This window comes from Copadichromis virginalis, linkage group LG12 (assembly GCF_057382275.1).
Source record: "Copadichromis virginalis isolate Kocher_CV1m ecotype Utaka linkage group LG12, C_Virginalis_male_GT1.1, whole genome shotgun sequence".
NCBI lineage: Eukaryota > Metazoa > Chordata > Actinopteri > Cichliformes > Cichlidae > Copadichromis > Copadichromis virginalis.
Window position 1 is genome coordinate 23,541,514 of NC_140629.1, and position 15,028 is coordinate 23,556,541.

The 15,028-nt window shown below is 38.8% G+C and overlaps 1 protein-coding gene across 3 annotated transcripts in view; it reads left to right on the forward strand.

Moving 5' to 3' along the window:
• Positions 1 to 15,028, forward strand: part of stpg2 (sperm-tail PG-rich repeat containing 2) — a 58,506-nt gene that overhangs the window by 7,489 nt on the left and 35,989 nt on the right. For 2 of the 3 annotated variants that reach the window (XM_085475560.1, XM_085475558.1), the window contains exons 6-8: positions 199 to 310; positions 5,449 to 5,568; positions 12,652 to 12,811. In XM_085475560.1, coding sequence (XP_085331686.1) covers positions 199 to 310; positions 5,449 to 5,568; positions 12,652 to 12,811 — 392 coding nt within the window. The remainder of the gene's footprint in view (positions 1 to 198; positions 311 to 5,448; positions 5,569 to 12,651; positions 12,812 to 15,028) is intronic. The other variant, XM_085475559.1, reaches the window with a different exon arrangement.

Consider the following 15,028-nt stretch of genomic DNA (forward strand, 5'->3'; position numbering starts at 1 on the left):
TGCTTTGCTGTTCTCTTTCTATTTGTTTTTCCACTCCACATTTGTCTTTGCCACTCAGTCAGTATATTTTTTCCCCAATTCTCATTTTTTCTGTTCTATTTTGTATGCTTTTGAACACCTCCCCCTTTGTATATATTATACTTGTTTGCCTATGTTTTCTATTTTGAAAGACATTGTCATTGCCTCTTTTTCCTGTAGAGTCCCAGAAACACAGTACGAGAATGTGAACCTTCAAAAGGATCAGAGAGGTAGAGTTGAGCTTGCCATCCCTCGCTACCATGAACTTGTGTCCATGCAGGCAGAAAAGAAGGTGGGTTGGCATGACTTTGTATCCCTTTGATTCCATATATAAAGGTTTAAATCAATGATAAAAAAAAGCTTTAGAGGGCATGAATCAAGGTTAAACTCTGAGCTCACAATCTGTATGGGAACGGCTGATGCAGCCAAGGTGGCATTGATCACTACAGTAAATACAAGCCATATAATTTTTCCAATAAATGCATTAAAATGCTCACAAACACTGCCAACACAGTCAAGAGGTCTAGTTCAATGACTGGAATCAGCTGAGGTGACACCTAGCAAACACACAGCTCCCTCTGGTTGGCACCCATATGTCACATAGAGTGCTGATGCACATGATCTTGATTACTTTTATTTCTTAGTTCAGTTTAAACCTGTTTGTTATTAAAAAAGAAAGTGGGAATAAAGAGAAAAATTAGCCATAGAATCCAAAACAGTTTTTTGCATCAAGCAAGTAAAGTTTTAAACTGAGCATCTGGGGATTGACTTGATTTTGGAGCCAACTTTAAGTGACAGGAGATTCACATTCTAAGTAACCCAAATGATTATCCTAAAGAGTGGCCATTCTGGTCACAAGTGCTAATTAAAATGTCAGCAAAATCCAGCACCTTCCAGTGCTATCACGCTGTTAGCCTAGTGGTGAACGCAGTAGCAGACATCAAGCAGACACAGAACATTTACTGAGTCACGTCTCTATTTACTTGGTTAACGTCAGTGCGATATTCACTCTCCTTTCATCTTTGTTTTTGGTCTTTACAGGTTTTTTGTAAAGACATCAGCTAAACTGACTCTTTAGCTGATGACTACTCCACTATGTTCACGAACTGGTCCCTCAGTCTTTTAGTTTTTGGACATGTATCTGTCAGTTAGTTTATAGGATCATTTTGGCTAAGAGAAGTTTCTTGTTGCTGCCACAAAATGACTGATCAAAGTAAAGCTGAAAAATAAAGCTGTGGCTTGTGAAAACAGTGGGCAAAACACTAACACACAAATGCTCTACAGAGCTGACAGCAACTAACTTATGCAGTATCATGAACAAGTATTTCTCCCCTTCCACATCCAGTTCCACTTACATGTTACCTGGCCCTGTGTGAAAAAGTAATTGCCCCTAAACCTAATAACTGGTTGTGCCACCTTTGCTAGCAAGAACTGCAATCAAGCATTTGCAGCAACTGACAGTGATTTATTTCTCATCACTTTTGGAGGGCATGTTTAAAGTCATGCCAAATCATCTCAAATTTGAATTTAAGTCCAGACTTTTTTTTTTTTTTGGTTTATTGTCCAGCTGCATCTATCTATCTCAAGTGCTCTTGAGCTTCAAGGTAGAAACTGATGACTGGACATTTGATTTCAGGATTTTCTTGTAGAGAGCAGAACAGCTCCATCAACTATGGCAAGTCGTCCTGAAGCAGCAAAGCAGTCCTAGACCATGATGCAACCACCATCATGTTTGTCTGTTGGTACGATGTTCTTTTTGTGAAATGTTGCATTAGTTTTACACCAGATTTAACAGGACTCAGACCTTCCAGAGAGTTTGGCTTTTGTCTCATCAGTCCACAGAATATTTTCCCAATAGTCTCTGCAATCATCAGGATGTTTTTTGGCAAATGTGAGACGAAGCTTTGTGTTGTTTTTGGTCAGCAGTGGTGTTCTCCTTGGTTTAAAGTTTTCTCCATTTGTAGTTAGTTTTTCACATGGGGCGAGGTAGGTTTTTCACAGCACTGTAGTTATTTGAGCTATTGCTGTATGAATTATTAGCCAACATAGTACAATACAGCACAAGAATAATGTTGAATTATGCTTTTGTAAAACAAAGACTTGAATGTGTCCATTCAATTATTAAATAATCTTGCTCAGTTATGCTTAATAATAGACATTGAAGTCACTGACTTAATTTTATTTGTGTTACTTATATATTTTATGATATTTTCTCATATTTGTTTCAGTAGTCTTACTCTAAAATCAGAAAAAATAACAAGACAGCAGAACCTGCTATTTTTAAGGCACTAACCAACCTTGGAACTAAAAAGACTGAGGAAAAACAAGCTTGAGCACACAAAGTGAGCTGTGCTACAAGCTGAGGCAGGAAACTTACTAACAGCACTGTCACACTGTGTTTTTTTTTTCTCCCTGAGAATGCTGCATGCTGACCACAAATAAATCTAATCACACTTAATTATAAAAATGATCTCTGTGTTATGGTCCTTTTGTAAGTACCATTTAATGTAAAGCCATCATAATCACATTATGATTGAAAAATGAGCACTGCCTCTGACCCCGCCTAATGAGTCCTCTAACCTTCTGTTTGAGCATGTCATGTTATTATTTAATTACACTAAAATACAATGTATATGGTAGTACCTTTCAACAACAGGCCTTTGATTAACAGGTAACTAACGTGTGATTTTTACATGGAGAACCGGGTAAATATGTTGGATTCCTAATGGATTTTTCTAAGCTGAAAGACAGTTCACTAGTTCATCTCATAGGGGGCAGTAAAACATAAGCTTTTACTACAGACTAATATATTGGAAGTGGATGAGTAGAGGGTAGTTATTCACCTGCATATGAACTTGACTGTGCTGGCAGAGTAATGCTCTGTGATGCCTTATTTTACCGATCGGTGGGTTAGAGAGGGCGAGGTGAAGGCTGGAGTTCATGAAAAAAGGTAAATGCACCGTTTAGGTTTTTTTTGTTGTCATTTATGCTTTTCCCATTACTTGTTTTCCTTTTGTCTCTCACAGCCTCTTATTGCTGTTTTACTTCTCTTCACTTTTCTTTATCTATATTTAACCGTTAAACAGTTTGTTTAAACACGTACCTTCAATTTACCTGAAATTTCTCACTGACTTTACTGTCTGTGTATTTTTTGTGTGTTCTATATGCTGTATTTGGACCCCCACCATGTTGGTTGCACCTCCATCCGTCATCATTAGTATCTCACATGTCAACCCATATGTACTCCCACACATACATACACTGACCAGATGGGTCATTTCCCACAGTGGGGACACTCAGGACAAACACCTTTACTTCCTGGAGATCAGCAGACAGTCTGCCTCTAATGGCTCGGGGCTGCTGGTGTCCTATAGACTTTAAGAGTCTGTGTGCAGGATTTACCCATTAAATAGACATTCTGACATAGCTAGGGCAATATCTGAGCAAACCACTTTAAGATACCATTACAGTGTGCATCCCTGCAAACACAAGAAAAACAGATAAAGTTGTACCCGTGCAGTGTCTGATATAACCCTGGATATACAAATTACACTGTCAGTTCACCTTTAAAATGCTGTGAATATCATGTTAATGTTATCACGGGTGGTGATATTATGTTTGCAGCATGTGATATATTTAGAAACAGGGAAGCAGCACAGCTCCCAGGGGGGAAGAAGGAAGAATTCTTGGCAGGAAGTTTAACTTACAGGATTACCTACCTCTAAAACTGTAAATTGAGCCTATTGGGCATGCAATATATTCATTTAAATGCGTTTTAATTATAATATGTGTGTTGGGACAGAAAGGCATTGTTATCTTTGTAAAAAAAATTAAGAATGTCTATATACTGTATGGTTTGATTTAAAACTGTATCAACAAAGACATTATACAAAAGCTTAAAGTTCTGTTTAATTCAATTTTATGTAAATACAGCCAAATCACAACCACGGTCTCCTCAAAGTACTTTATACTGTAAGGCAAAGACCCTAAAATAATAGAGAAGTTGTATAAAGTTGGCGTGGCTGTAGAGCAGGTCATCTACTAATCGGAAGGTTGATGGTTTTATCCCTGGCTACTCCAGACAGCATGGCAGATATCTTTGGGCAACCCTTGAGCTGCTCTCTGATGCATCCATCGGAGTGTGAAAGTTAGACAGAAAGCATTTAAGCTTAGGGGGGGGGGGAAGTGCTTGTATGAATGGGAGAATGAGGTCTGTTATATAAAGTGCTTTGAGTGCTCAGGTAGAATACAGTTTTTCTTGAACACTTGGCAATAACTTGCATGCAGAAACCTTTACACAGAGTTCCTTTCTCTCAAGTTACACATGTATTTTACTGGATTTGATTTTAACCAGCCAGCTTTGAAGACTCTTTTTGAGCACATATGCAAATGTATTTGCATATGCAATGATGAAATAAAAGCATTGTAAATCTCTTCAGAAAGTCTTTGCAAACCAAATTCTTATGAATGACAAAACAGGCACATATCTTCTTATCATTATTAAATGTGGAAAAAATGTTATAGGTATGTGCTGCAAATCAGTAAAACAGGTTTCCTAAGAAAATGGTGGCAGTCTTACTGTACGTGAAGCACACCGTGGCAAATTTGATTAAGAGGAAAGGAAATAAGAGGGCAATATAGTCATTGTTCATTAATAGACTCTGAGCTGTCCTATGGCATGGGGAAGGTCCAGAGGTTCACTGAGCTTCCCCCTCACAGTGCTAACAATGGCCAAAGAATTTTGTGATGTTTTACTGCAGAACTAGTTAAACCACCTGCAGTAGAGAAACCTTGTTGTTTTCCAACCGACAGAAAAATGCCCAGCTCTGTATCAGGCAGCGTCGAAATGTGCGTAGGTGTGATTGTAAGAAAGTGTCCAGGTTTTCTTAGCCTCTCACTGTCAGCCTCTCTGTGAGTGCTGTTTGCTGCTTTGCCAGATGCAATGATTGCTGCCTCAAAATTACGTAGTCTTCTTAAGTTGGCGTATGACATGACTATTACAGCTCGGTCTCACAAAAGCACAAACACTGTGCACACTTAATGCTGATTGTTTTTTCTGCTCTGTTTCTTTACATAAATGACTTCATTGGAGAGCAGAGAAAGAAAAGGGCTTTTTCCTGTATGTATTCACAAGTTACTCATCATTAGCTGCATTTTTTTTCTCTGCTCTTTTTCCGTTCGATCTTCTTAATATTTCAGCCTCATCTCCTTGCCAGTGAGTGCTCATCATTCATAAGAGATACAGGAAAGCGCAATCTCAGAAACTCTGTCCTTGCATCCTATCCTCTGTTTCTTTCACTTCCTCAGCTTTTCTCCTGTTTTTCTTATTGACACAGCTACACGAAAGGTGATATTAGCAAATCATTTAAATGCATCCCGATAAATTTCACCTTTGATGTACTGTAAATTTCACTTTCTGTTTCCCAACAGGGAGTTCCTGGTCCAGGCCAGTATCACATCAGAAGTCAGTTTGAGAAACCTGTTGAGCCTGGCGGCCTGCCGAAATTCTCTTGTACCTTCCTCTCAAAAACTGAGGTACAGTCCAGACAGGTCTGTGGTAACCTATGTTGGTTTCAGGATAATATGGTATATTTCAGTTTTATGTATTGGTTTTCGTGTTGCTGTTGCATTGATTTTATGTCAGTTCATTTATTTGTATCTTACTGGGCAGTATTGCAATAACTTTGTAATCCCTCAGTCTTGTCTTAGTGTTTCTTTAGTGTTCTCCTCCTGTCTTCTTACACTCACCTTTATGTTCTGCCCTTAGGATCTTCCATGTTAGGTCTGCCATGGTTCCATGTCTGTTTGTTTTCATGCTCTGTGTCTCCTGCTCTCTCTCTCTATCTTATCCCAGTTATGTCTTGGGGTTTTGTCTCCCTTACCTGTTCCCATGTTCTTCTTGTGTTTCGTCCTTGTCTTCCTGCCTGTTGTGTTCTCTCGTGTTTGTTTATCCCTGTCCTAGTGTCAAGCATGTGTGTCCTTGTCTGAGTCTTGCTGTGCATGCTACTTCCTGTTTTATTTTGTCAGTCCCTCATCTGATGTGCATGGTTTTTAGTTTTGCTTCCATTGTCTCGTTATGTGCAAATTTCTTCCTGCTGTGTTCCCATGTATTTCCACTTCTCTGATCATCCCACATTGTGTATATTGTGTACTCTGTTTTCCTTGGTCCTTTGTGAGAGCATCTGTTTACCTCTCATGTGTTTCTATGTTCCAAGGCTTCCAGGTTTCTAGTGTTTAATTTCCCAGTTTAGCTTTCTAGTTTAGTAATTTGTTTGGTTTTCTCACGTTTGTATTAGTTTTTGTCTATCAGCCTAAATAAACGGCTTGCCTTCACTTAGCTCCTGTGTCCATGCAACTGCATTTGGGTCCTCTCCTCTGGTCTGCACGATCTGACAGATTTAGATTAAATGCAAGAATGCTTCTATAATTTCTCTACTTTTAATTTTATGTAAAAATAAATCATTATTATTAACATCTATTAATTAAACCTCTGTTTGTATCAGAGTTATAACCCCCATTAGCTACTGTACTACAGTTAGGTATTTATATAGTAGTTAGCTGTCTCCTAGCAACTGCAGCAAGTGTCTAGTTGACATGATATTGATTGTAAGATAGAATATGAATAAAGGGGTTGGTGACACACCTTTATATTTTATCATTTTCAAAGAGGAACTGTTACGGTCATTTTGCAAATCCATAAATTTATTCTTAGACTCCAAATCTTTATCTATTTTATACTGCGCCATAGTACAACCTCTCAGTTCATCCACTGTCTGAGACAACTCCCTCCTAATCTGAATTCTTTTCATGTAGTCAGTCCCATTATAAGCTATATATAGCACTAGACAGTACTACACCAGGTACAGTCCTAAAGTGTTTCTTCTTTTCTCAAACCAGTGGTCTCATAGCTCTGAGTCTGATGACAGGCTGAAATATATGATGGCTTGGACATAATCTACAGGAATCAAATATATTCAATTTACTGTACAATATCTCAAAGGAGATTGCTTTTTAATATGAAATACTTTCAGATCAGTTACAGATCCACAACACTGAGCCCTTCTTGGCTTGTTTAATTGATGTGCTGGGATGGGAGGGATTCTTCAGATAGGGGTGAAGATGAGTTTATTAAGAGGCTCAGAGGAGCGAAGATGAAGGACGTGAAAATGTGTAGTTTCACGTTTCAAGAATAGCTGTCTTCTCCTCTTCCGTGGCACTGGCCCACAGATCTAGTCCTGTGAAATTCTCAGACTGATTTCATTATCGCTCTGACACACGTGATAGTGCATGTTCTCACACATAATTACGAATTCAGATTGTGTGTATATTAGGTGCAGTCAGATTCAGATTCAAGTTGCTGCTGATATGCAAGCACAGTTGGGATATACACACACATGCATAAACACATTCCAAAAACTACCTTTATTAGATCTAAAACGTAAAAGTTTTACTGGTGAAAACGGCCAATGCTAGATTCTTGGATGTATTTTATGCATGTGTGTGCATGCATGGGTGTGTGTGTGTCACAGTTTGCTATGACCTAATTTCCTCGACCACATGCTGTGTTGGTGCATCGACCCTGTGATGTCGTCACTGACACCCACCAAGAAGCGTGTGTGTGTGTGCGTGCATGTGTCACAAGTCATCTTCAGTGAAGTACTGAGAGCGACAGTTTTCTTAGATCTTCGTCTCACTGTGAGTCCGGTTCCATCTGACACTGTTATCCTGTGGAGGGATGGAAAGGAAACGAGGAAAGGAGGGAGGGGTGAAAAAAGCAAGAGAGGCAAGGATAAAAGAGGAACAGTTGGAATCTTCCAGTTCTCATCTCTCCTCCCTTTGACTTCCCAATTTTCCAATATCAAAGCATCAATCTGACACATTGTGAAAACATGGATTTTATTTGGTCTCACTTTTCCAGTCGTCCAGTCCCTTTATTTATTTACTCGTTGTCTGATCGCTTGTAAGACCTTTCTGTGTGCTATACTTAATGCGTTTCTGTATTTGTCCCCATGTTTTTGTTTGGTTGCTTCTCCCCATACCCTCATTAAAAAAAAAATAAAAATACAACCTCATTTTTTGAATTTGATGGTAAATAATCACTAAGATGTGAAAATGAAAAGTTTTGGGACTCTGTACACAACAAACCAAAAGGTAGATGAAGAAAATATGTAAATTAAATTCATCCACCATCCTCTTCAAGGTGGTCTCTGCATACATACCTCTGGACGACTTCCCGTGATCCAACGTTTATGATAAGTATAATCAGTGGTTATGACACAGACAGCAAACAGCAGTCTTCAGCGAAGGAGTTCACAATCTTTAAGCCCTAAAGTGTCTCATGAGATCAGGAATGCAGACAGGAGATTGCCTGTCATTTTTCGACATTTATGAGGCTTTGCTCCATGAATTCATGTGAATTCAGATGTGTGACAACCTTGAAGGGTAGAACAGCTAAATTTAAATCAGGTGCCTTTTATTGGTTGAGCCACAAAACTTTTTGATCGCTCCTCATATAATCCACACATTTTAATAAAAATCACGGTCTGTGGATTGCATGATTTTATTTATTTTTATTTATAGATGATAATGCTTGAATAAGCATAGAGCCGTGAAGCTCTCACAAAATCCTAAAAGGAGCTTAGAAATGTTTCTGCAGCTGATGCTGTGCAGAGACAACCTGAGAACATAAAAAATGAATTTCATGTATGCGTCAGTATAGAGTGTTTAAGAAGACATCGCGTTTGTCATCTGATATTTGAATACAAATGGAAAATGGTAGCTAAGCTATGAAGATAACATTATCTAGCAGATGCTATTGTTTGTGATCTAGATGTGATTTAGTACAAACCGTGATGTTCCTTACTCCCTTAGTGTTGATGTGGCCTAGAAACAAAGCCTTGAGTTTAATGTGCAGCACACTGATAGTATTTAAAGTTGTGGTCAGAAATTTACATACACTCATCATGGGCATGTATATCATGGTAATTTCTGCCTTTTAATGATTTCTTTTGAACTGTTGTTTTTCCTGTGTAATTGTACAGTATACATCTTTATTTATCTTACTCTGGCTGGATATTTGACCTCTCTTCTTGGTACAGTATTCTTAGGATTGAAAGACCCCATCAAACATTACTCTTGTCAGTGAGGCCAAATAGCTCAATCTGTCTCGTCTGACGATAAAACCTTCCTCCATTTGGCTCGTCCACGTGTGCAGTTGCAGCTTTCAGCTGAGGTTTTGATTTTCTTTCTTTCTTTGTTGGCACCATCTTGGTCCACGGCAATCAAAAACTCACTTCACTGTGAACAGTGACACTGTTAATGACCAGTTAATGACCAACTTGAGCCTTATTGGTTTCTGAAATCTGCACCAATTTCTTTTTGTCTGTGGGTGACACACCTTGGGTCTTCTTCCAGACCCAAGGTGTGTCACCACTACAAAATGGTGACACATTCGAACAACTTCTACTTACATATAGTTGTTAGGACTAATGATCGTAGTTAAATCTACAGTCTGCTTCTTAGATCTTCACTGATTTCCATTAACTTTTCCATTGCACTGAGTATTGGTCAGTCCAAGAGTGCTGTAGAACAAATCCTTTTTATGCTGTCAAAGACAAACTACCATTTGTAGTCAATCATGCTCACAAAGAGAAGTTAATAAGCCTCGGGCTTGTCAAGGTAAAATACAGCATCACCCAATTCTTGTTCTTTAACCTCCTAAGACCCGAACTTTTCCACGGCATGCATTTTTAATTTCACTTTTTGGGCTGATTGGGACCTGATCAATGTAAAAACAAAGAATTACCAGATATTTTTTTTTAACCTAATTTTTGTTTCTAAGAAAAATGAGAGCCACATATAAGGACATTCATTTAAAATTTCGATACAACAGTAGCAGTATAATGTCCTCATAAGTGGATATCAGGCCCTTGTAGATTAAAATTGAGTATTTTGGTCTAAATAACCCAAAATGTGATGTCCACATATGTGGACGCCAGGTCCTAGGGGGTTAAACTCAAGAAAGAATGTCTTTAATGCTATACAATTATTTCTGTTCAAAGAACTCATTATCTCACTTTATTCATGTAAATTTGACTGTCTCTGCTGAGTGCTGAGTCAAGCTCTAGCCTATTAGCAATTTACACACTGGCAGCATGTGTGCTGAGTCTTTCTATTCTGAATTTGTGAAACAGCTCAGACTCAAAATAATCTCAGAATTTATCAGAAATTTTAGTTGTTCTCCTAGTTTTTGTCCTTTTTCTTCCGACCTACACAAACCCACATACACGTTACGTTCTTCAGACCTGACATTGAATGCTCAGTGGACTAACACACCATGTAAAAAACACTCACGTCACCCACCCTGTGTATGCGTAGACATTTTGGCTAAGGTTATACATCTTGGCCTTTTTGTGCCACCATAGGATTCACTTCTTGTAGTCCACCTTCTTTCTGCTTAGTATAAACTGACATCAACAGTGTAACTTATAGCTGTTTGTTGCCAAATGGCACCAGTGAGAGCTCTTGTACTTGGGCTATAGTCTCACTTCTCTCCGTGTCTTCATTTTTCACTTTAACAGTCATTATAACATTCTGTCACTGAAATACTCAACAGTGCCAATGAACATTTTGGCTTTGAGTTTGAATTTCAAAAGAGTTGCTCTGGCATTTTTCATCATATGTGCTTAAAAATGGAACAACAGGAAGCAGAAAAAAAATCCAGCATCCATGTGAAGTGGTAACAAAGCTCAGCATGTCAGTTAAAGAGGGAAAATGTGCCTGTTAACAGCCAGAATCAGATTGACAGATGGTCACAAACCCCCGCTCTATAACTGCGTTTGAAAAAATAGTGTGGTTTGGCCCTGGGACAGCTCTTCTTGTCATTCTTGTTCTTCTCTTTTCAATCTCGAACCCAAAAAACTTCCCCACTGTGTCATTTTCAACTTTCGCTCAGTTTTTTTCTTCCATCTAAACATATTTTCTTCCTTTATTTTCCCTTCACGTTTTTTTTACCTTAAAAAAAAGCTCAATAATTCAGCTGTGCATTACTAACACAATTCATTACCCCACAACTAATTTTCCATAGGCTGCATCTTGTTTAAATGCAAACTGTAAATCAATAATTGGCATGCCTCCAAATACATTATATTTAAGACCATTCTGTAGTTGAACATCAGTCATTTGAGGAATTGGCTGTGGTTTGTGTGGGGGTAGGCATTGTTAATATAGCCTCGCTGCCATTTGAAGGTATCAGGTGATTTGTATTCCTCTGCTGAATGGTTCCGTTGTGAGTTAAACTGAAGCATAGTTCACCTTCAGTAATCTTGACTAAAAAGGCAACTTATCTGTTTTGGTTCTTTGGTTTCCTGTGTTGTTATAATAGACTATTAGAGAAACACCCTGGAAGTGAGGCTGCCATCAGCAAAATGTTCAAAGAACATTACATACCTGATTGTGTGAATCATTATCTTTGCATTGAAGATGCTGTTTCTCCATCTCATTTTCTATCCTGCCACTTAGTTCTCTCTGTATGCATTCTGCTCTCATTTTTTGTGTCATTGATTTCATTATCACTTTTGCTCTTTCTATTTTGCCTTTAGTGTTTTTTAGTTTTGTCAGAAGAGCTTTTCCACATGTAATTGGGATTTGAGATTTGAGGCAAAAAGGCAGGAAAGAACTATGGCTTTATGGATAGTGATTTGTGTTGTTGTCTGACTTTGTTACTGATTGAAATATCTCAATGAGTATTTGAATGAATTGTCATGAAATTTGTGTCCTTCTCATGATGAAATGCAATAACTTTACTTTCATTTATTACCCTGCTTATGCTATTGATATATGATATGTTAACCCTTTAAAGCCTGAACTATTAAATAATTGCCAGAAATTTATTTTTAAATGAAGTGTTTATTGAATCTTCTGACGAATTAAAATATAATTATTAAATATTAATTTGTATATATGAGTTTTAATTTGTATCTTACAGTATTTGCTACATCTGGAATTTTTAAAAATGTATTGTTCAGTTTATTTAGGTTTTAAGGGGAGAAACTTAATCACGCTGATGACTTAGGTTTATCAAATGTGATACAGTAGTCGTTTAAACCAATCAAACTAGTGCTTGCAGATTAGCATCTCAAAGCCCTGCTGTGCTCCAACAAAATATCTACTGTATGTTAACCCCAGTTCAATCATTACACAATTTCCCCAACTCTCTTGATTTTTTTCAGCTGTGCATGTTTGCTCATACTTCTGCCAAAAAACGTCTTTATTAGGAACAAAGACTGTTGATATAAAAACAAACCCATATCACCATGGGAACTTCCTCCACCACTGCTTTTCATCCCAAATGACCTGGACAGAGATGAGGGCCCAGCTGACTCTGGTAAAGTAAAGCTTTGACTGATTGAAGCGGAGTCTGTGGATATTTGCAGCTGGATTTGTTGCCGTGTTCCAGATGGACACCGAGGAGATGAAACTGTGTTGGTCTCTATTTGATCGATAGAAGAGGGCTATTAAACATTCAATTGTGAAATTTCAGTGTGTGCTGGATACTTGACTTAAGACGCCTCACTTTGTGTTTCTTCCTTCACGCGTTCATCTGTGTCATTCTCTTTATTCTCTTTCCATTAGAGGTTTGGCCCTGTGAATGAAGTGTCGCCCCCTGTTGGTACATATAATGACCCGCGCTGTGCCCTGGAGCTGCTGAAGAGGACCTCAGGAATAAAGAAAAGTCCATTTGGTGTCACTGCACCTCGCTTCTCTTCTAACCACAGAAAAGGCACCACACCAGGTCAATATGTGTTTTTGTTGTGTGTGCGTATGTCTGTGTGTACTTGAATGCACAGGCAGTGATTTTCCTCTGACCGGTAGAATGTAGTTTAGCAGATATCTAGTAATCAATTGTTGCTCCAAACTGTGGGTTTCTTGCTTTGCACAGATTTTGAAACATAGATCTGTTACGGCCGAGAGGGCCCGGCTGTGGGTGTGGACTCAAATGCAGACACAGAGGGAGGCAAACGGGCGTGAACACAGTGCTTTATTTACAAGTGTCTAGTGAAATTACACAACAGGAGACTATGAATGCTATGAATTATGAAATGCTATGAACTGTGAACTGTGAGGCCAAACTGTGAACATGAAACTGAGTGCTATGGCTAGGTGCTGGATTTCACGGATGGAAAAAGAGGCAGCGGCTTGGATGGAGGTACGCAGTCACTATAATGAGAAGAGACAAGTAGTCAGTGGCAGTCCAGTGAATCACAGCTGCAGGATTAGGCTATGGAGGTTAGGGCTTACGCGTTGCAGGTTTAAAGTGTCATGCGAGGAAGGGGTGTCCAGGGGGTTCCGGGTGAGGAGTGTCCAGAGAGGATCCAGAATATGCGTGGAGTGAGGGACTTGGCAGGGAGGCAGGCAGGTGTAGTCCGATGGTGGAGAGGAAGAAACCAGATGACAGAACCAGCGTCCAGGCGGAGATGAGAGTAGTTCGGGAAACGTGACTGCCAGGTGGGTCCTATGACAAAGAAAAACACGGTAAGGGAAAAGCAGTAGTTGAGGGTTCTCACAAGGGGTTCGCAGCCTAGCACTGACATGGGTTAGCAGAAGATCTGGCCGAGGTCTGTTGTGAATGCTGGTCTTATATGCAGGTGACTTGATTGGAACCAGGTGTGGAAGCTGATTGGAGTCTCTGCCTGAAGGTAGAACCCAGCGGAGTGGAAAAACCCCGTGCTCACCCGGACCATGACAAGATCTTTCTCTTAGTTAATAGCTGAGGCTTTTCAGTTAATATTCATACCATGTCAAACATGACTTGCACTTGATTGCTGCCTTTTAATGTTAGAGGACAGTATTTATTAGCCTTTGATGCTTTTTTAAACAAGCCATGTTCTCTGAAAGATCAGAGTTTAACCTGACATGGCCATTATACTCAATTTAACAAGTAATAATTAAGAATAAGTACTACTTTGCAGCTTGTGTTAACATTTTGAAAAGAAATGAAAGTGACGTGACTTATGTGTGTGTGTGTGTGTGTGTGTGTGTGTGTGTGTGTGTGTGTGTGTGTGTGTGAGAGAGAGAGAGAGCACGCTGTGTTGTCCCATGAGTGAACCCTTATTTATAGAGGTATGATTAATTTCTGATGTCTGCTTGCATTAAGCCTTTGAAATACAACACAAGGAATAATAAAACTAGTGCCTCGTCTATTTCGGCATTGCTACCTATATTACTTTGAACAGCAGTCATTTATGTAAAAACAACCCTTAGACTTTACGAGCACACCAACATTAAATCTATTTCTGTATTTTCTTTTCCAAACATCTCTCTGCAGTCTGTGGAGCAGAACTAACAGATGTGATGCATCACATGATTGATTTTAAGAAGCTGCCTTAATTTTTTTATGGTTCTGATGATTCACTTTATACAGATAGTTTAGTTATATTTTATTGCTTTTTTAAAAGTTTTTGGCAAAGTCTTAGTTTTATTTTAGCTTGAGAAAAATGGAGAAAATGCTAATGTTTTTCACTTGTGCTACCTTGAATATTTGAATATTGCTGCATTTTGTCATGTGTGTCTGTTAACAAATTCTGCATAACAAATATGTATTTTCTTAGGTTAAAGTGCAAAGGACCATTTGTTCGTTCTTCAGTTTTTTTTTTTTGAAGTACATCTGTAAACACAACATATTGCAGAGGAGACAGATGTTAGAAAAGCAGTAAAATGCCTCCGTATGAAAGTTATTGTAGCACAGGTGTAGCACAGATGTCACTTCCCAGTCAGCACAACATGAATGCTACACACCCTGCCAAATGTGCCACTAAGCCAAAGTTACACCTCTGCAACATGTGTCTAATAGCTGTGCCTGAATGGCAAGATTTGCATCATCGTAGTTGTTTCAGATAAAACTAACAAGTGCTGGTTTTGAGGGAAAGTAGAACAACAACCAATTACGATGTAGTCCTGGACTGCTTTATTTAAGGTCAGGTGTGTAAAAATGCACAGTGAACACCTCTGT